The sequence below is a fragment of the Vigna umbellata genome, chromosome 5, assembly GCF_029865625.1.
Source record: "Vigna umbellata cultivar VRB3 chromosome 5, Vumbellata_1.0, whole genome shotgun sequence".
Lineage (NCBI taxonomy): Eukaryota > Viridiplantae > Streptophyta > Magnoliopsida > Fabales > Fabaceae > Vigna > Vigna umbellata.
In genome coordinates, this window is record NC_142169.1 from 68,395,320 (window position 1) to 68,417,531 (window position 22,212).

Here is a 22,212-nt window from a genome sequence, read left to right on the forward strand (position 1 = left end):
ACTTGAATTAAATGATTGAATATTAAAAATATGTTGATGTGAATACTTTAAAAAGTGAATCGAAATTTGTGGATTATATTTGTACACTTTTCTTATTTTTACAAATTTAGAGAATAATCTAATTAGACCATGTAGCTTCTACTAAATGCTATTTATCTAAAAGTTGTTTTTCTATTATTTACATTAAACTTATTTAAAATTAACAAGTCGTCAAAGAATTTATACTTTAGTATTACAAAAATTATAATACATTAACAAAAAAACATTATAAACATAAATTGTGTGAAAGAAACTTCTCATTTGATAGTAATTTTAAAAAGTATTAAATAATACAACGTTTGACATGTATATAAATATATGATATGTCTTTAAAAGTAACATATGCATTAATAAGACTTCGAGTTAAACTTGTATAAGGATTATTTTTTATAAAGTGTTTAACTTTTCTATATACCTAATGTAAAATATAAATTACATTTAAATCTTTAATAATTTTTCCTTTTAGGTGAGTTCGTTTCATATTATATATTTTTCTTTAAGCAAAATATTTCCATCATAAACGGAATGATAACCTTATACCACCATTTTATCATAATTTTTAGACAAAATGTCAATATAATAAATTATCACATCTAGAATTCTTCATTCATGTATTTATACTTATTTAATTTGATGTTTAAAGGAACCAAACTGATCATAATAAATAAACACAATCTTTAATAATAAAAAAATTAAAACAATAATTGTATTTCTTTAAAAGATTCAACTTTTTCATCTTTATCAAATATAAGACTTTGACTCACGATTATATATAATATTTTGAATTTTTGAATATTTAATAAGTTTAATTTATTTTATGGGACGAGAGTTATGCTTAATAAAATGATAAATTTAATTTTATTAGTTTTAAGTGTCTTCTCTAAACACAATTTCAAAATCGTTTTTAATGTAATTTTACATTTATGTAAATTGTGAGTTTATTTTCTTTTTCTTTTAGAACACTTGCTCACTCTATGTCATTATTCGAACTAAAAGTGAAAATAACTTTTTTAAAAAAATATTTGTCTTAAATTAAAAAGAAAAATAATAAAATGTTTAACTAAAAATGATACGAAGATAAGAGAAATTGTACGTGTACCTCTCATCTGAACCCAATTTTTGGATCACCGAACAACGATCAGAAGATGGATTCAACATTGCAGAATCAGGAACGTCCATAGTAGATCTTATCCGATGCAATTATGGGTGGGGCCCATACGAAAGAGGAAGTATATTTGGTAAAGCGAGTCAAATACGCGGCGTCTTGTGAATGGTTTTCGGTCCAGACACTGCAAAAACAAAAAGATTCCCAATTCTTTTCTTTTCTTCTCTTCATCATAGTTAACAATTAATGACGATGATTAATGATCAATTGTGCGACATTGGAGACCCATCCAAGGCTGTGGTGGGACAAGTTTGAGGGCATCTCGGTAATTCTGCGTCCATTCTATAATTATTTTTATGCCCCACTCCCCAGTTGTACAACAGTTAAAAGTTCACCATTTGACAGATTTAACTAAATTTTTAAATCATATATCTCTAGAAGAAACAAAATTTAAAACACAATAATAAAAACATGACGAAAAAAGTTATTTAAATATTATGTTATATATTATCATAGAAAAGACCTATAGTTAACTTATGTTTTGTATGTATACATCAACATTAGTATATCAATATTTCTTCTTATATGTTGAGTTACTTGTTTTTGGATCATGTTGTAAGTAAGAATAGGATTTTTTTTATTTTTATTATTGCATTTGTGATTTGATAACAAAAATAACGTGGTTGAATAAACATGTGGATTTAGTTGTTTAATAGGATTTTTTATAAATAAATTATGATAATTCTAACTTTTTTTAAGGGTGTTTTCTCTATAGTTAAAGATTTTAAATTAAGGCAAACAAATTTGGATAATCCCAGAATAGAAGTAAAAGTGTCTTCAATTGCTAATTCAGCCTTACGATTGGATCCCATGTCAAAATATATAATGTGGTATTTGATCATATCTATGAGTTGGGAGAAATTTTTGTGATCATTGTTTGAATCATGATGCTACGTTGTCTTGAATGATGAAAATGAATGTTGAGATATTTCTATAAAAAAAATTGTTTTTATAATTTTAAAGGAAAACAGGGTCAATATGTCTATCATTGTTCTCATATCAAAATCAAAACTATATTTATGTCTGGTTAATGTAATTTTTTTGTATTAAAATTGAGATAAATTCAAAAGATATAAATGATATTTTACTTAAACAATTTTATTTTTGTTCAGAAATTTTCTTAAAAGAATTAAATTGTAGTATTTGCTTACACAGTTTAAATGATTTTATTACATACATTTTTTTATTTTTAATAATTTAAATATGTTTTAAATACTAGGTTAATGTGATTAGTGACTTGTACTAGTAATTTGTTACGAAATTTTGTATAAAATTGGATTCGAATAATACGAGAGATAATGATCTAAGTGTAATAATGCTAGATGAAATGTAATCCATTTGAATATCATATATCATTAGAAAAATATTTAAATTTTATAGTTTTGAAGTTATGTAGATAAAAATATTAGAGATGAGAAGCTTATGAAATTCTTACGTTCTTACTTATTAGATTAGGTATCATATAAGTTGTCTTGATTTTTTTTGTGAAGTATAACATATTTTTATTGAGTTACGTGTTAATTACGAGTTGATATATATATATATATATATATATATGTTTAAAAATGTCATCGAGTCACGAGTTTGATTGTAATTTATGAAATTAATAAAAACTTTATCCTTTTTTATTTTTTCTTGGTATTTTTAACTTCTCCTAACGTTTTTTGGAGTTAATTTTTATTCTTTTCTCAACCAGAATGTCAGTGAAACAATAATAAGGAAAATAATCATATCTAATTATCAAATTTTCATTATAGTAATTGTTTTTCTTTTTTTTTAGGTGGGGTTTTTGTTATCATCTGTAAAGTGAGCAGATGAAATATATTTATATACTGTTACCATTTTCTAATCAATAGCATAAACAATACGATAGTAAACTTCTCTAACTCTTTTTAATCAAGTCCATTCATTGCAGACAAATATAATTAATTTAATTTATAAATGTATATGGTAACAATTTTGAACAATATAGTGCTTATAATTGTCAGTTATTACTGAGTTTTTTTTTTCTTCAACAGGTGTTTCTTTTCCTATATTTATTTAAACATTTTACCACTTTTAATTTATTTATTTTTAGTTTTAACTTAAATATCACTAACTTTTTACATAGTAAACTATCAGTAATTAAAAACATCATCTATATGATAATTTAATTTTTTACTGTAAATATTAAATATGATTTATATGTTTATAAACAGAAACATAAAAAATAAAATAATTAATAAATAGCGTTTTCTCTCTCGACAGACATGAATTAAACATGTTAAATAATAATAATAAGAAAACAAGGAGGTGTGGGTTGTCTGTTACAATATTATTAACAACAAAAAAATTGATTGATTTGTGTTGTTGAAACCATTGTCTATATTAGAATTCCAAACTTATATATATATACACCATGGTCAATAAAAGAATACCTAATAAATAAATATACAAAACGTCAAAATAGAAAATTATTGCTATTTATGTACTCTTTTTAAGTTTCTATCTCTTTCTCACCCATTTGTCTTTCATCTTCAATGCCAATAATTGCTTTAAAAAATTGCCCTATACTTGACTAAACTATACATAATCAGAACCAATTTTTTAATCAATAAAAACAGCTTAATTGTACTTTTGGGAGAGGTCTAGTGTCAAGTACTTTTAAATAGCTATCTAATCTAACCCTACGAGAAAAGTTATCTTCAATCCAATGTTTTAAAATATTTATTTTAAAAATAATTTAACCAAATCACACTATCAGTCTTTCATTTTTTTTATAAGTTTGAAATTGGTTTCTTAAATTTAGTTAAAGTCAATTCTAAAATTGAATCAGTTGCTGAGTGGTTAAAAAATATTATAATTATTATAAAAACACACTACGTGAGAAATTGATCTCAATTATTATGAAAACAAATTTAAACGTATTAAAAAAACTTGATCTCCAATTAGATTTAAAAAATAATAATTTTGATTTTCTTAAATTTAAAAAATTTATTTTCAGATATAAATTGAATTGAATTTTTAGGTATAAGATGGCATTAAGAAATGAATGGAATTAGGTATATATATACATATCATAGAGGTACATTGATGCACGCTACATGTTGTCCTATGGTGGTTTGGGATGTGTATGGTGTGTTGGCACTGTCAGAGTATGTATGGTGTTTGTAGTTTGATAGATAGATACATGGATGGAACCTAACATAAGAATGTCTCTGTTTTAAATTGTTAGGTTTTTTATTCGTTATGAGAAAGCGAGTGAGAGAGGGAGACCGTGCAAGTTTAAGGCTGTGTTAATAAATCACTGTTCAAGAGTATTAGAGAGTATAATTTTAATAAATTCAAAAATATTTTAATTAATAAAATTATATTATTATTATTTATTTATTATTAATATTGATATTAATATTTATTGTTATTATTATTTATTATAAAGTATAATAAAAACTAATCATATAAACATATAATATATGTATATTTATCATTTCTTCAAAAATCCGCATGAATGCGAAGAATAAAATAGTCTCGTTTTATGTCTTTTTCTCATGTTGAATTTTGAATTTCTTTTACAAATTTTCGCTCGGTGTGTTTCCATCACGAAAAAAACAACATCAATTAATATATATTTAGTGAAAATAAAATTAATATTTATATAATATATATGATGTGATAAGAAAAATGAAATAATAAATATAGATAAAATGAAAAAAAATGTCATTATTCAATTTAATTTAAAGATAAAGTAATAGTTTATTCAATTATTTTACAATGTCCAAGTGGGAACTGACCAGTTAAAATGGAAGTACTATTTTAGGTAATTTTTTTAATGTATTTTATAAGACATGTATTAACTCTAAAAACGTATTTAGGATCAAACTTCTTTGATATCTAATATATAAGATTTATTTTTACAAGATGTTGCACTAAAACACATTCTTTTAAACAAAAACTTTCAAAATCTTAGAAAAAAAAACTTGTTTATAACAGCTGTAAGAAAATATATTTTTTTATAACCTCACATTCTAAAGATTAAAATGTGAATGTTTTGTGAGAACAACAAAAGGTTACATATTTAATAATAAGATTTATCATCACACAAAATTGAATGAAATCTTATAAAACAATACACAACACAGCAAAATCTTATTTATTATTATTTCATGGGTACGAGAATCAGATCAGTCTAAAAATTCTCATAAGCAAAAGGAATTAAAAATCGGAATATACAATTTGCACACAATTTTTTGGTATTTGTTTTTTTAAATTTTCAACAACCATTAGAGTAGTATATTGAAAATTTCCAATTAAAATAATATGAAAATATTTTAAAAAAACGAGGTTTCCCAAATTCAAACTAAAACACCTTCATTTGGATGAAAATAATTGCAAGAATAGTAGATATAAGCCGTTTTCACGAGTTCAATAATTCAAGAATATATTCATTTTCAATAGCAATTTCTGTCGGGCTAGAAGGTATAATTTGTTTGGTGCACTTGTTAACATTATTTTAAATATAAAATAAATATTACAGGATTTTCAGTTTTTATTTTTAAGGAAGATAAAGTAGTCGAATAAGGCATTATTTTTATCTTCTTTTATCTGCATAGAGGTTATGGAACAGTTACTAAATTTTAAAGGTAAAGTACATTTATTTTGAACTTGGCCAGACTTTATATAAGGGAATGAGTTACTCTAAGTTTTGAACACTAAGCCTACTCCTCTATTCAGAAAACACACCATCGAGTTTGAGTGAGGTTTTGAACACTAAGCCTACTCCTCTATTCAGAAAACACACCATCAAGTTTGAGTGGGTTAAGGTTTAAAAAAACAAAACTGTTTGGGTTTGGATTACAAAATTGCAATGACAAGAAGTACGCACATTATTCTTTCATATTTGCTTCCGCTGTTTATAACATGTTTAGGTTAATTTTATACTCTACTATTTTATCAGCACTTGTATCTCCATAAGGAAAGAGTTAAACAAAATTAAGAATGCCAATTATGTCACCATTGTTTACAGTATCTTGCTTCAATGAGATCCAAAAGATATATTATGTACTCTTTGGTGTAAGACAACGTATCAAGTAATTGGATAATGATATTTTGACAATATTTTTCGGACAACATTTTAATAGTATTTATGTGTCATTATGTGATTGATTTATGTTAGTGTTTATGATTATTATTATTATTGATTGTGGAATAATTTGGGACCAATTATATAATAATACGTAGATAATGTTAAAATATTGTCAAAATACCATTATCCTAAATAATTATTTGCTGTATTTAAAAATATGTAAAATTGTACCAAGAAAACAAAAATCTACAGTATTTTAATTTCGTTAGCTATGGTAAAATGAAAGAAAACTGAATAAAACAAAGGGTTATGATATATATCCATTCACAGGTGCCCACGGTTCTAATCATTTCAAATTTTTTTAGGTCTTTGTCAATTGTTATTATTAATATTAGACTTGTGATGATTCTTTTATATAATTTATTACTATATTTTTAGGATATTACAAGGATAATTAACCTTATTTAATCCTCACATCTTTTAAAGAAAAAAAATGATGATGAATATCTAAAATTATAAAAAAAAACAATACCACATATATAATTATTAACTCTAATAATGTTATTTGGATATACTCATAGTTAAAATAAGACACATAATTAAAATAAATTACAAATAAAAATATAATTAAACATCATTAACTTTTTTTTTTCTTCATACTATAAGATATTTTCTAGAGAAAAAACATTACATGGACAAATAAAATGTGAGTCCAACTATATAAAGATTGACATAATTCTTTACTCAAAATGACAATAAGTTAAAGGATCTTTCTCCTTTATATACTGCTCTATTTTTTCATTTCTATCCAATGTGAAACTTAAACTTACTTAGATTTCCAACATAATAACAATTATGAATAAGATTCACACTTTTATCATTTTTTTTATTTTGCATTATTTTTATTTTTAATACTTGATATTATGTAACCGATGTCAATTGAGTCTAGTGACGAAAAATCATAGGTATTATGTAATATATTTGAAAAAATAATGGCATAACAAAGGTTTAGGAACATAGGTTTAGGTGCAGAGGTTAGTGCAATATTCCAAACACAAAAGTTTAATTTTTCAGACTTTGGCTTAAAGTTCAAAATAGAAGCTTTACTTTTGACAGTAAAAGTATCTAATTTAGATAATTTAGGTTTATAAAGTATTATAGTATGATAAAGTTTGAAATAAAGAAGAAGGTAGAGAAAATAAATAAAAGGTCTTAAAATTAAATTAAAAAATTCCTATTTTCAAAACTGTTTTTTCTAAAATTTATTTTTAATGTTCCATTTTATCCATTTTTCTATTTAAAAAGATAAATTTTAAATAATTTAAAAAAAAATGATTACATTCACTTGATATGGAATCCTCCATTAACTATAACGATTTTTTTACGGAATGAATTTATATTCCTTTTATTATATATAAAAAACTTTAAACAAACTTAGAATAAAAGTGCATGAAAAAACAAAATTAGTTAATTTACTTAAAAATAACAAAAATATTATAATTTTAATAGGAGTATACATACTACCGATTCAAATTTTTCCAACAATACAATAATTTCCAAAGAATATTAGTGATTTAAAAAAATAAGTGTGAAAAAGAAGGATTAAATTACCTAATTCAACCTAAAATTAAATTACATTAATACAATCTTATTTCATATATTAGTTTTATAAAATTAATTTAAATTTAAATATTATTTTCTTAAAATAATATTTAATATATATATATATATATATCTATATATCTATATATATGTATATGTATATATATATATATAATTTGATAATTTTATTATAAAATTAAGTATTAAATTGTTCATATGAAAGAAAAAATAATGTAAAGGAAAAAGTAAACCATCGTATTTTATGTATAAAAGGTCTCATAGGTTTTTTATATAAATAATTCATACTTTAACATGTTCTACTTGTACTTTAAATATGTTCATCTTGAGTGTTTTATATTTAACTTCATATATTATTTTCACCAAATTAAAACGGAGGAAGTGAAATTAAATCATAAAATATGGAATTAGTGAACAAACTACAGTATTAAAATAACAATTGAACCATTAATTATTGAAATAATATGATTGAAAAAAAAATTCATATTTTTATACTTTAAATATGTTCATCTTCACACACACACACACACACACACACACACACACACACACACACACACACACACACACACACACACACACACACACACACACACACACACACACACACACACACACACACACACACACACACACACACACACACACACACACACACACACACACACACACACACACACACACACACACACACACACACACACACACACACACACACACACATATATATATATATTAGTCTAAATGGATTTAGTTTTCATCGATAATAAAAAATAAAACTTTATTAGATTAATTTATTATGAAAGTCTTAAATTTGAATAAAGAAATTTTTGTTTTACTATTATTTTTTGAATTACAGTCTAAAAGCATTTAGGTAAGAAACTAAAAAAATTAAGGTTAGAGTTAATATGTATTTTAAATTAACGAGATTACATTATTTTAATGTTAAAGAATTTTTAATATAAAAAGAAATTTCCTCTCATCATCTAAAATACGTATTATTTCTAAAATTTATTTTTTATATTTATTTTTTCTAAGTTTTTTAACTCTTGAGTCACATTTTTAATGGTGAGTATATATTTAAGTAATTACGACAGTAATATTTTCAACTTCATCGGATTGATTTTAAATTATTTTCTAGTATTTTCTTAAATTAAGTTTTTTAAAAATCTTTGAAGAATTTTCGAATTCTAACTCTCTTCTCTTTACACTTAAACTTAATATTACACTACAAGAGTTCATGAAATGTCAAAATAAAGTTAATAGTCTGTTTATAAGTTTGGGGAAAAAAAAAAGTCAAGTTTCCGAATTATATCAAAGTACAAAGAACTGCTAGATGGATTTGTAATATGAACTGAATTAGATTACAACTTAAGGGATGCTAAAATATATTTTAAATAAGATGTTTACTGATAGCGATTTAAAATTTAAATAGTTTAACCAATCCAAAAGCAATTAGAGTATTTTAATTTAGTTAAATTTATTTGAACCATGACGTCTTAAGTCAGTTTAATTCACTTTAACCTTTTAAGTAATTTAATTTAAGTATATCAAATCACTTTTATTATTTAGTTTACCAGTTTAATTTAATTTATGCTTTTTATTTAACCCGGGAGGATGAGTTTAATGTTGACAAATTGATATTCAAATAATGTTTTTGTACAATTTTATTGTAAACATTTATATGGACATATTCAAAAAATCATTATCTTTTTATGATATATTTAATTTTTTTTTTCTTATTATTTTTTATTTATTTTTCTAAATTATTTCATTGAATCTTCATAGCATTGAAGACAATGCGATGTGGATCCACTAGTTAAGCAATAATTAGATGTTACTCAATCCAATTAATATTTGATTAATGAATAATAAACTTTGGACACTCTACTATCATGGATAAAATGGCAAACCTTTAACAGTGAGCCTATGATAAGAGAGCCCATACGTTAATATACCAATTATTTCATATTAAAGCCAATTTTATGTTATTTAGGATTGATTTCATGAATTTTCCTCAACTATATGTAGATGAATTTTGTTTAGAATACTCTTTTGGTGGTTTCATATTGGAGTTTTTAGTGGAAATGGATCTAGTTTTCAAGGATAATAAAAAAATAAAACTTAGTTTGATTAATTTATTGTGAAAGTGTTCAAATTTCGATAAACAGATTTTCCTTCTACTATATGCTTGCAATTTTGAAATCACCATATGACAGTGTTTACATATTAATCAATCGATTACTGATCATTATAATGCTTCTTAGATTGATATATAATTAGGTTTGTTATTAATTTGACAGTGTTGGAAATAAACGCGTCAATTATATGCGAACCCACGCAAAAAGATGATTTTTAAAAAATATTCTATAAACAATGTAATTATGCAGATATAAGTTAAAATTACATTTGTGGTATATTGTTGAAATAAAAAATTTAAAATCATTCTGAGTTAAGTATATGGTTGCTTGAGAGATTTTATTTATTAAATTTATGTTTTTTCCATTGTTGATAAGATTACCTTAGTTGTTTGATATATGGAAGCATGCAGGCAATGAAGTTCTGTGGCTATTTCAGGTTTGGTCCTCAATCCAAGGACTGTGGTTGGGTTTCCTAACATTCCTAAGAGCCTTCCAAACAACACTGTTACACACGAACCCTGCCCCAGAAGCTATCTGGCAAACGCGATCACCCGTTTTGATCCTTGAGTTAAACTCAAGGTAAGCCAGTTCATACCAAATACTGCTACTTGATGTGTTGCCGAATCGCTCCAATGTCTTCCTTGATGCTTCCATGTACTCCTCTGTCAGCTCCAAGTTCTTCTGAATCTCATCCAGCACTTTCTTGCTCGTTGCCAGAATGCACATATGCTCGAATGCAAGCTTGTAATCCGGAATGTATGGCTTTGTTTTCTTTTTCTTCAAGACCAAGTTGGTGAAGAAGTGAAGCTGCTCTGAAACAGGTAGCACTAGTGGCCCTAGTGTCGTTATGTTGGCTTTTAGTGCATGGCCTCCGACCTCTATGATATCTTTGCTCACATGAATCCCCTTCCTTCCTTCACTATCTTCCTTTTGATGTATGCTTTTGTAGCTTCTGTTGTCCATCCCGTTGTGAATTCGCACCAGCTGCCACATGCATTAGTGATAACTCAAAAAGTTTATGTAGAGTTTCACCTCAATAGCTTAACCTTTTGTCATGCTGATTATCAAAATGAAATTCGGTAGAAAAACAATACCAGAAAGTAATAATTACATCCTGACTTTGGAAGAGATACCTGTTTGAGTTCATATTTGGCGCGCCATCTATCTAGGCGGAAATTTGAGAGCACGATGGCTGCAGCGCCCATTCTGAAGAAGCAGTTGGGAAGCTGCATTTCAATGTCATTGCCACTGTACCAGGTGGAGCTCACAGCTTCTGTGCTAACTACAAGTGCATAAGTTCTTGGATAGGCATCCAGAAGGTCTTTAGCAAGATCAATAGCAGTGATTCCGGCACCACAACCCATCCCACCGAGGTTGAAGCTGTGGATGTCATGCCTGAGCTTGAAATGATTTACTATCATTGAGGAGAGTGATGGGGTGGTGTTTAGTATTCCACAGTTTACTATCAGGATTTTGATGTCCTTCGGTTTTACTTTGGTGGCAGCAAGAACATCATTAATTGCCCCAAACATCACCATTGATACCTCTTGTCTGCCATCTTTCAGCGAGTTTCTGTAACCAGGCCGAAAAACTCCTTTTGGCAGGTAGGTTTCATCACCTATTCCGGATTTCTTGAGAACCCGTTCTTGAAACTCAATAGTAGTATCATTGAAATTCCCAGATTTTTTCGCTAGCTCAATAAACTCTGCTTTTGATATCTGCATAAATATCCCATTAGTGAAAACATGTAAAGGTTGAATGTATAGAAAATAGGCTTACCACATCAAAGTTGGAGTTTCAACTCAGTAATTTACTAGCGAAGAAAACGAAGATTTCCATTAAAGCTCAATGTAAAACTACAAATTTGATTCGACAATAACAGCAAAAAACACTCAAGTAAATGTATCTAAGTTGAGAGACTAATGGTAGCATTAAAAGTTAAAACTCATCCACTCTCTTGGTGTGTGAATTGTGAGTACTAGTTAACAAAAGGAGTGCGTTTTTCTAAACCTTGTATTCGTTCGAGGGGCGAAAGCATGAGAAATCAAGCAAATAGGTAGAGCCAGGTGTCAAGTCAATATAAAAATACAGCAGTAAGAACAAAAGGGCTGGTATAAATAGAATCTCAATGAGGCCATATTTCTCGTAGAGATCGTGCCAAGTGAACTTTGCTATACGAGCAATAAAGACTGCAAGCAGAGGTGGTGCCAGAAATAAGTACAAGCGATGGCTAATGAGATAGCCATAACCCAATTTCACATATTTTAGATTAACTGAACTGAGAAAATCTGGCAGCCTAGGCCGTACTCTCACAGAGAAAGAAATAGAGCCAGCATTTGGGCCAGAGTTCTCAACACCTCTCTGCACAATCTCAGTGGAAAAATCCTCACTTTCTTTTGACATGAGGGAAGGAAGAGTTATGTTACAGTAAGATGAGTGTATTGGTTGAAGAAAAAAGGGGTGGAAAAAATGTGTGTAGCATCTTGATAGGATATAAATATATAGGAACAGTGTTCTCTCTGAGCACCATTTACTTGGAGAAACACAGACTCTTTGGCATGGTAAATGATGCTAAGGATTTTACGGAGAATGCAAACTAAATAGGCACATTGTGCGTGAATGCGTTTGAGCAGCAGATTTACAGCACCATTGAAATTGCATGCAAGAAAGCATGTAAATTTCCATCCTCTTTTTTAGTAGTTAAATTAAAACTCCGTTGATCAACTTGAGAGCAGCATAAATATTCTGCACAGTATATAATATTGTTTCAGCTCAAATACTTTCGTTCACTTTCAATGACTTGTCTTATATGAAAGAGGAAGAAATGAACAACCGAATACTTTTAAAAGAATCTGTTTTACAGTTATTAATGTGTGAGACAATTCAAAATGGAGAAAAACGGGATTCAGTGTTACATTGGATTAAACAAATTAATGTTGTTTCTTGCCATGGTGATATACGTAATTGACTGGCTAAAAATTTCAGTCTTTTAGTTGTAATTTAATCCTACCTTTTGAAATGTGACAGATAACAGACAAAATATAAGACAAATTAGACAAATCACCAGAGACAATAGCCCAAAATGCCATATTGATTAAAAATTATGCAGCATTTTCAATGTTGGAGAAGACAAGAAACTAGATTGCCAATTCAAACACAATGATTTTTCTTAAAAAAAAAAGACCAAATTCATATGTATTAGGTATTCTGTTTGGACGGAAGCTAACGTACATTTTGTAAAAGGTAACAGGATATTGCTTTTTCGTTTGCATGTTGACAATTCATTCAAAACTATGTATTTTACAACATAAATAATTATCTGTAATATGCTATTATACTCATTAATTTAAGTTTGTACTTCTCACACTTGCCAAGGAGGATCAAGCATGATGTAATTCATGAAGTAACAAGTTAGGTATGTTTGGTATTCAACCTCTTAATCCCGTCTTATTTACAATCTAATATAATATGTAATTCAACTATAACTTTATCCCATAATAATATTTCATGCCAAATACACTTCAATTTGTGTCTCTAATCTAAAGAAAAATACTCCTAAAGCGACTAAACAAAAACACATTTTATGTAATCCTTTCCGTTTCTTATTTTCTGGAGGATGTTTGAGAAATTTTTTGACTAGAACAATATTATTGAACAGTTAAACATGTAAGAAAAAGATATTCCAAACTTTTAGGAGGTGAAAAGTTAGATTGTAGTAAATAAAGTATAAACATTTGACCCCTCTGCCACTTGTCACTCTTTGGTGCAAAGTGGATAATGTTACAGTTTTCTTTAATCCTCTCATTTTTTCTTTCTGCATTCCTCTGGTCTCTGTTTTACACTGACCCGCTTTATCATACCATTAATATAAAAGCCATTACAATATTATTGTCTAGCAAATTTTTTAAATCACTACGGTCTTCAAATGCTTTTCACTTGTTTTTAATTCTTACTCGATGAAGGTGCCCACGGTACTATGAAATAAAGGGCATTTAAGAAAACCAGCCCAACGCTATTTCTAGGGGCTACACATGCTTTGCCATTTCCGCCCACTGTTTTACCTCTTTCTTTCTCTTATTTGAGCTGGATTCTTTCAATGGTTTGCCAATGAAAGTGGACCACATCACTTCAATCTAATTTACTCATTTTCTGTAATTTATAAATAAAATTAGTGAGTAGTATTACTTGTACAAGTCAATTCAATAACCTGCATGTTCAAAAACAACTGATACTTGCAAACAATTCATTAGTGAGAGTACCATGAAATCATTCAATTTCCAGCCCAGATAAATCTTTGGCCAGTTTTCTGAAAAAGGAATTACCATACGTTTCCCAAAAGGAAAAGATTGCTGCTTGGATAATGTCCCACATGAAATGAGAAAGAGGGATGTTGACATTTTCTGGTACAGGACCACTGGGGTGGAAAATTTGGTCATTCAACTCATAAAACTAATATCATGCTGCACCCTTTATCTACTTGATTCGGTGGAAACCAAGCTATAACATGAAAACGTTAAATGTTAATCTTAAATTTTGTTCATGGCGTGTTTCCTTAAAAAATGAGATAAAGGGTGATGGATGGTAAAGTTTGAAAATGTCGTAACGGTTGTAATTTAACTGTGATTCGGAAATGATACGTGACTACTTCAAAAATCTTGAGGTTATGGCAAGTCTAAGATCACGCGTCGCCTGTTTGTTGACAAATCACTACATTCTTGTGATTTGAGTTCTCAGCTTACAAGTGAAAATGCCAAGTTTCTTGGTGATGTAATATAGCTTTGCTTATTAGGTGCTGATTCAGCAACTGCTGCCAAAATTCCCACCTAACTATAATAATATGATGGCAAAATTCAATCTTCTTATTTGCTTCCTTACGTTACCAAAAAGCCAAAAGGTCTTATGATAGCTTTTGAGGAATTAACAGGCAGATTCCTTCTATAGTATTGTCATGAATTATAAAAACAGGATACAGTTTGGTTTCGCCAAGATTTGCATCAGAGTATAAACTTATTCTGATATATAATAGATGTAAAGCATACCATATCTGATCAAAATCTAAAATGGTACATTCTGTACAATAAAAAATCAAAACTATAAAATTGGACTATGTAGTAAAATGTATCCAACTCTTGTTGTCAGAAAATGAATCCTATGTTTCACACAGCAATGAGCTAATGAACAAATCCTGTGTTGTCTTTCATGCAGAAGTTCACCTACCCTCAACCACAGATTCGGACCAAGTGAGAGACATTGAGGAAGAGTTACCAATATCTTGAAAAGTTGGGTGTGAGGCATAATTAAAGTATTGGGAATACTCAGACAATATATCCCTTGATTTCAATTGTTGGAGCAAATAACTATCCATATTCTCGATTTCTGAATCATCTTCATCGTTCTTCCCCTCCAGAACATTCATCACTTGTCTCATTGTGGGCCTGACCTTTGGTTCAGGGTAGGCACACAGCAAACCCAAATGCATTAACCTCTCCACTTCTTGCTCACTGAACTCTCCCTTAGTCCTTAATCTTTCATCAAGTGCAAAAACAAGTTGCCCTTGTACCATTAGTTGCCAAACCCACTCCACCAAAGGTGACTTACCTTCTTCTAGAGGTCTCCTTCCACACAAAACCTCTAAAATCAAGATGCCAAACATGTAAACATCTGTCTGAGTGGAAGCTCTTCCAGTCTTGAACACTTCGGGAGCCATGTACCCCACTGTTCCAACCAATTTTGTGGTGCTAGCAACTTGACCATGGCTGTGCATTCTGGCTAACCCAAAATCCCCTAGCCTTCCATTCATATCCTTATCAAGCAAAACATTGCTTGCCTTGATGTCCCTATGCAGAACCTTAGCTTCCCACCCCTCGTGCAAGTACAAAACTGCAAAAGCCACATCTTTGATAATCCTTATCCTATCCTCATAACTCAACATCTTCCTCTCATCACAATCAAACACCCTCTTGTCCAAGCTACCATTTTCCATGTAGTCGTAGACTAACAAGAAACTCCCAACATCTTTCTTGCACCAACCTCTCAATCCCACCAAATTCCTTTGCTTCAGTCTCCCAAGGCTTGAAACTTCAGCAAGAAATTCTCGCAGGCCATCGTTTTCATGAGAAATGCGCTTCACAGCAATCTCCACCCCTCCTCTTAGAACACCCTTGTAGACTTTCCCATTCCCTCCAACCCCAATCACATTCTCCTCAGAGAACCCCTTTGTTGCTGCCTCGATTTCCTCATACACCATTCTGTGTGGCCAAAACTCCAATTCCCAATCTTCCATTTCCTGCCTCTTCCTTTCTCTCAAACGCTTCCTCTCAATCAAAACCAGTGCCAACAAAACCAAGACACAAATAACTAAGAAAGCTCCAACAGTAAAACCTGCAACAAACCCCTTGGACTTAAAAACTGAGTCCTTTGGAAGAACAAAAGACGGTAGTCCGGTAGTAATAAGTTCATCACTCAACGAAATATTCTCATTGCTGAAACTCCACCCCAAGATCTTGTGACTCTCAACTAATTGACCAGTGGCACTAGTAAACCCAACAAACATTTCATCCTCAAAAACCTCAGATAAGTTGAGAGAAACATTCAACAAAGGCCTACTAGGCCTTTTCCTACCCACCGGTGCCATGGTAACATTCATCCTAGAATCTTCGTAGTCAATCCAAACTTGGTAATTCTCACCGCTGTTAAGCGTCAATTCCTTAAAAGACCTGTCACCGTCATCTTGCCAATATCCAGAATCATTGGAAACAGAAGACTTGAGAGAGTTTATGTCAATCCCCACATGATTGGCGTTGATGTCATCGAACTCTTGGTTCATGAACACATCGAACTCGACACCAAGCACATGGTTGTTTGAGTTTCCGTTGTTGGTGAGGTTGAACAGACCAAGGTGTTGTGCAGAACTTGTGCCTTGGATGCCCGTGACAGGTGTAAAGATGAAAACCAAGCCATGTCCCGGAAGAGTGTCTTCATAAGGTGCCATGGCAAATATGAAAGAGGTGGAGAAAGGGTAGACAAAAGAAGAGTTTGGTTTCTTGGTGGGAATTTTTTCCTTGTACAAGGCACGACCGATGGAGAAAGTTTGATGATGTGTTAGTGTTAGAATTCGAGAATCGATGGTGGCGTTTCCAAAGAGCAATACTTCAGAGGAGTTGAAGCCGTTGAAGACGAAATCAATGGCACATGTGGAGTTGAAAAAGAGAAGAATCATAAGAAGTTGTGCAAGAGGATGTGCGTGTTTCAGCTTGTGTCTGCTCATGTTTTTTAGCATGAAGAAGCACAGGCTCGTGTCATGAATGGAAAGACAGAAGAGTGATTAAGTTTTGAACACTTAAACTGAAGCAGGTGTGATTGTGAGAGAGAGAAGAGAGAGAGAGAAAGACAGCACCTTGAGAATGTATGAAAACATGGGATTAGATTAGACGAACAGGGTGGCGTTGGAAAATTCTGTAGTCAACTATTTGAACTCATTGATCGCAACATTTAGTAGTTAATTAAAATTAATGTTATTAATTTTGACAAATGACAATAAAGAAAGAAAAGATCCCAAACCAAGAATTCTAAATCCAAATTCTTCTACTTCTTAAGACATATATCATTACTCCGTATTCATATATTTCAAACCGTACGACTGAATCGGTGTTAAAACTGAAGAAGTAATCCAAATTTTCTTCTTTAGACCAAATCAAATGAAAGACAACCATATCCCTACTTCATCTCCCATGATAAAAATAAGAGGGTTGATTCTTTGAAGGAATTAGGTTTAACATTAAAATTAAAACGTTTTTATAAATAAGAAGAATCTGATTATAAAGAAAAAGGTTTGTTTTTTTAAAGGTATTTATAGATTTAACTCATAAATAAGAAAATGCGAGAATAGAGAAGGAAAAAAATATATTAAAAAAATGGAAGGAATTGACATAAACAAAAGATAAAATAATTTAATTCAATATTATAAATTATTTATTTATTCAAAGAAAATTATTATTGTGATAAAAATATCCATAGTTTAATTATCCTCACGCATAATCAATTATCATTGTTTTGTAATTAATTATGTATAAATAACACGTTAAAACATATTTATTTATATTGTGGCGTAGACAAGTTCACCTACAAATCACATGAAACCATTTTCTTTAAATCTCACCTTTTTTTAGTGAAATAGAATAATATTTTTCGTATTATTTTTCTTAGGTCATTAAAATGCACTCTGAGAAGGAAGAGCAGCGTGAGGACATTTACAGTGAGAACTAACGAATATCTTTTATCCCTTTGAAAGTTTGTGGCATGACATGTGGATAAAGCTTAAGGAAGTCGGCAGCTAAAATAGTCAATTAATTTTTTTACACATTATATAAATAATATTTTTTAATTAATTGAAAGTATTAAAAGTTAAAAATAAAAATATTGGAGCTAAATTAATAAAAGTGTCTATTATTTGTACTATTGAGCAAACAAGTTGTTGGCGATTCTTCTCTCTCTCCTATTCATGCCAATTTATCAATTTATGAATGTCTCCTTCAATGTGGCTGTCATCTTCTCACTATGCCACACTATACCACGTAAGAATAATAAAATAAAAGAAAAAGTGATTTTTTATTATTACTATATATATTATGCATAATGTGATGATGTTTGTTTCAGGAATTAAAAATTATTTCATTGAAATATAATAATCTCATATTTGTTACAAACTTTGACATGTATTCTTATATTCTTTACGACCTAGGAAATTAATTTTCCAGTGTGGCTACTTTTTAAGAAAGTTCTTGCTTTTGGGATGAGAAAGTGATATTCAAATGAGAATACTCCTGCTTGATGTTCTGTTTAAGACATCTGTAGCTTCCACTTTTATTTATTTTTTCATCTAAATTATTTCAAATATCATTTCAGAAAATAATTTTTGAATGTAAGATAAATTTTATATCGATGATAACAAAATATTAAAATATGATTAAATATGCTTTTAGGTATAATTCACCGTATTATTTGTTGCTATAACACAGTTATTAATAACAGTAAAATAACTTAGAAATAACTCTATTGTATTTGTTTATAAGGATTTATTAAAACAGCAAATACGAACTAGTCACCGGAATTCTGTCACACTAACCACGGTTTCTCAAATTTTGCATACCCTCACATTTCTCTCCTCTGTTCTATTTCCTCTCTGTTAAAGGGATAATAATTATTAAATGTCATTATAAGTTATTTAATTAATTAATTAATAATTTTATTTTCCCCCTTTCAATATGCTTTTGAAAACAAATTTTGGTTGAATGTCTCACTTTCACTATTTAATGATAAAAAAGATAAATATTTAATAATAATGTTAACTTTTTTATAATTCAATATATAATCAAAATTATTGTCAACCGATTACATTTTATTTTAAATTAATTGCATCTATTAAAAAAATTTATTCTAATTGAATAAATTTTGTTTTCTGTTAATTTTAAATTATTTTTAACTAATTAAATTTCATTTTATATTATTTTTTATCATAAATACAAATTATAATTTTACCTTTTAATCTATTAAAACAATTACATTTTATCTACAACATATCTATTACAACTTTTCATAAAAAGTTTCTTTAAATTTATTTATTTTCGTTCATCTAACTCTTAAAACAAATAATTTAATTTTCCTTTCACTGTTTTCTCAAATCCATTATTTATGGAGATTTAAATCCATCTTTAACAGCAATACAATAAAATCTAAAAGTAGTGAAAGATATTTCAAACATGAGTAAGAACATAAATCATTATACATTCGTGTGTACTAGAGAAAAGATAAAATGATATTTTAATACATGTAGAAAATATTTTTCCACCGCCTTTCTTGACCACCTGAAAATTATAATGAATGCATCTTAATATAAAGGTCAAACTGAATACTACTGCGAAAACTGCCAATCATTCAAATTATTCTCTATTACGAAAATTCAAAATATCTTTCGTCTAAAAATTACTTCTCACACTTATTTTAATGAAGAGTATAGTTAATGCGTCCTAGATTGTTTTTGTTAGTACCATTAAATTTATTTAATTTGACATTAATGAAAAATGGTAAAAACACTTCTGTAGATTATATTTTATGTCCTCGATTTCACTAATGTTTTAAAGTCATTAACATCATAATGATTTTAGAAAAAAAAAATGATACAATTTAAAAGTCTAATTTGATATAATTTTATTGAAATCGTATCAAACTAAGATGATTTCAATTAAAATTATAAAACATTATACGGAATTTAACTCGTTATACTGACCTGATATTTTCAAAATGAAATTTTATTTAAGATGACATGATTTTAAAATTATATTATTTTTGTAATTTTATCAAAATTATATCAATTTAGTACTTTTATTGATGATTTTATTTTAAAATATTGTCTTGGTAGATAAAACAACATGTTTTTAAATTACTTTTAAATTTGATTTTTAAGAAATATAATATTTTTCTAAATATATGAAAATATGTATTATATTTATAGTAAAAAAGATCTGTCTTTTAAAACAAAAATATAAAATAACTTTTTCACTTTTCCCTCGTTAACAGCATAAAATTTATCTCAAATTATATTTCTTTCTTTTACTTTCATCATAAATGTAGGATGAGAATAGGTCAAGGGATAGATATACTAGTATTTATGTAAATTTGAATTTTTAGTTACTCTAATATATCTCGTGTCTTTATTCAGATGTTGTAAAGACACAGTTCCTATTGCAGTAATAAATGTCATTATTTCTATTGCATGTTTTCTTGGTCTATTGCTACCACATCGTTCTCTAGTACTATAATAAATTACATATTTTTCTTTGTAATATATTATCGGAATTGAGAAAACAAAATCCATCAAATAATAAAAACGACGTCATTTTGTTATCACGATAAAGAAAATAATCAACTTAGGAGGACACGACATATAATAGACGACAGAATATGAATCTCATTTATATTCGACAGGTTTTGTCTACATCGTGTTTCCCCATTGTAGATTTTATTAATATTCATTATATTGTGCATATATTGATATTTTTTAAAAGTAAATTAATCAGTCACAAATGTACACTAAGGTATCATTTGACATTGCGAATTTAATCCACAAGGTTTAAATATGTTTTTCTCCTCTTAACTTTCAGTTAAAATTACAATTAGTTTTTTTTTTAAATTTTGGACTAATTTAGTCTCCAAATTTTAAAAATATGTAAATTTAATTCTTTTAACCAAATTTTATTAACTTTATTTGATGTTTCAAATGCATTTGTCAGTTAACATTGAAACAAAAACGTATCAAACGGTGTAAACAACTCAAATACTATCATAAAACGCACTTGAAACATCAAATAAACTTAACAAAATTTAGTTAAAAGGACTAAATTCACACATTTCTAAAATTTGGAGACTAAATTAGGCCAAAATTTTAAGGAGAGATTAATTCCAATTTTCGCTAAAAAGTTAAGGAACCAAAATCATATTTAACCTAATTTACAAATATCTGCAATTGTATGCCTTTTAATTAAAAGTACTTCGGAGAATTATCTTTTTGTGAATAAGAAGTTTTTAATTATAAACTTATTTTTTCAAATAATGTAATTAAGTCCATGTATGACTTTATCTTTTGGTATGTCATGGTCCGCACTAATTGCAGCACTGAAGTCAAACTTACACACACTGCTGTTAATCATTTCTTAAAAGGCCAATTATAGGTTAACATAAATTTTGTTGATAACATTTTGATATATTATATATCTTTTTTTAATTAAATATATGTTAGTATAATAATAAATTAATAAAAAATAATACGTATATTATATTAAAATATTGTCGAAAATTTAGTATAAAAGTATATTTTTCAAAACATTTTCTGTTTACCCTCTTTCACCTTGTCACTGACATGTATGGGCCATTCTTTTATTATATACAAGAAATTAACACAGCCTTCGTCTCAATCTTCATTTTTTATAGAGTAAAAATAGCATGACATACATAAATACTCATTTGACATACTTAACAAAGATAAAATAATTTTAAAAAAATAAACTTTTGTAATTTTTCAAAAAAATAAAAAGTTAAAAATAAAGAAAAACAGTATCAAAATGAATATAAAAAAAGTTATGTGTGGCAAAGTATCATTTATTTTTTCTATACTTAGTTAAGGCAGTTTT

The 22,212-nt window shown here is 28.3% G+C and overlaps 2 protein-coding genes across 2 annotated transcripts; both read right to left on the minus strand.

Annotated features, from left to right (window-relative positions):
- Positions 1 to 10,338: 10,338 nt before the first annotated feature.
- On the minus strand, positions 10,339 to 12,769 carry KCS15 (3-ketoacyl-CoA synthase 15). Its single transcript, XM_047319510.2, has 3 exons — positions 12,038 to 12,769; positions 11,161 to 11,745; positions 10,339 to 11,011 (listed from the first exon to the last, which is right to left on the minus strand). Exons 1-3 carry the CDS (start codon positions 12,428 to 12,430, stop codon positions 10,460 to 10,462), a joined length of 1,530 nt encoding a protein of 509 aa, XP_047175466.2. The 5' UTR covers positions 12,431 to 12,769; the 3' UTR covers positions 10,339 to 10,459.
- Positions 12,770 to 15,023: 2,254 nt separating this feature from the next.
- LOC124842909 (L-type lectin-domain containing receptor kinase VII.1) lies at positions 15,024 to 17,561 on the minus strand. The gene has a single exon (XM_047319512.2). The coding sequence runs from the start codon at positions 17,304 to 17,306 to the stop codon at positions 15,237 to 15,239; it is 2,070 nt and encodes a 689-aa protein (XP_047175468.2). The 5' UTR covers positions 17,307 to 17,561; the 3' UTR covers positions 15,024 to 15,236.
- Between the last annotated feature and the right edge of the window lie 4,651 nt (positions 17,562 to 22,212).

Coding starts and splice junctions, on each gene's coding strand:
- KCS15 (XM_047319510.2), bottom strand. CDS start 12,430: ATGTCAAAAGAAAGTGAGGATTTTTCCACTGAGATTGTGCAGAGAGGT. Junction 11,746..12,037: donor GCCCCTCGAACGAATACAAG/GTTTAGAAAAAC, acceptor ATATTTATGCAG/ATATCAAAAGCAGAGTTTAT. Junction 11,012..11,160: donor CCAAATATGAACTCAAACAG/GTATCTCTTCCA, acceptor TGCATGTGGCAG/CTGGTGCGAATTCACAACGG.
- LOC124842909 (XM_047319512.2), bottom strand. CDS start 17,306: ATGCTAAAAAACATGAGCAGACACAAGCTGAAACACGCACATCCTCTT.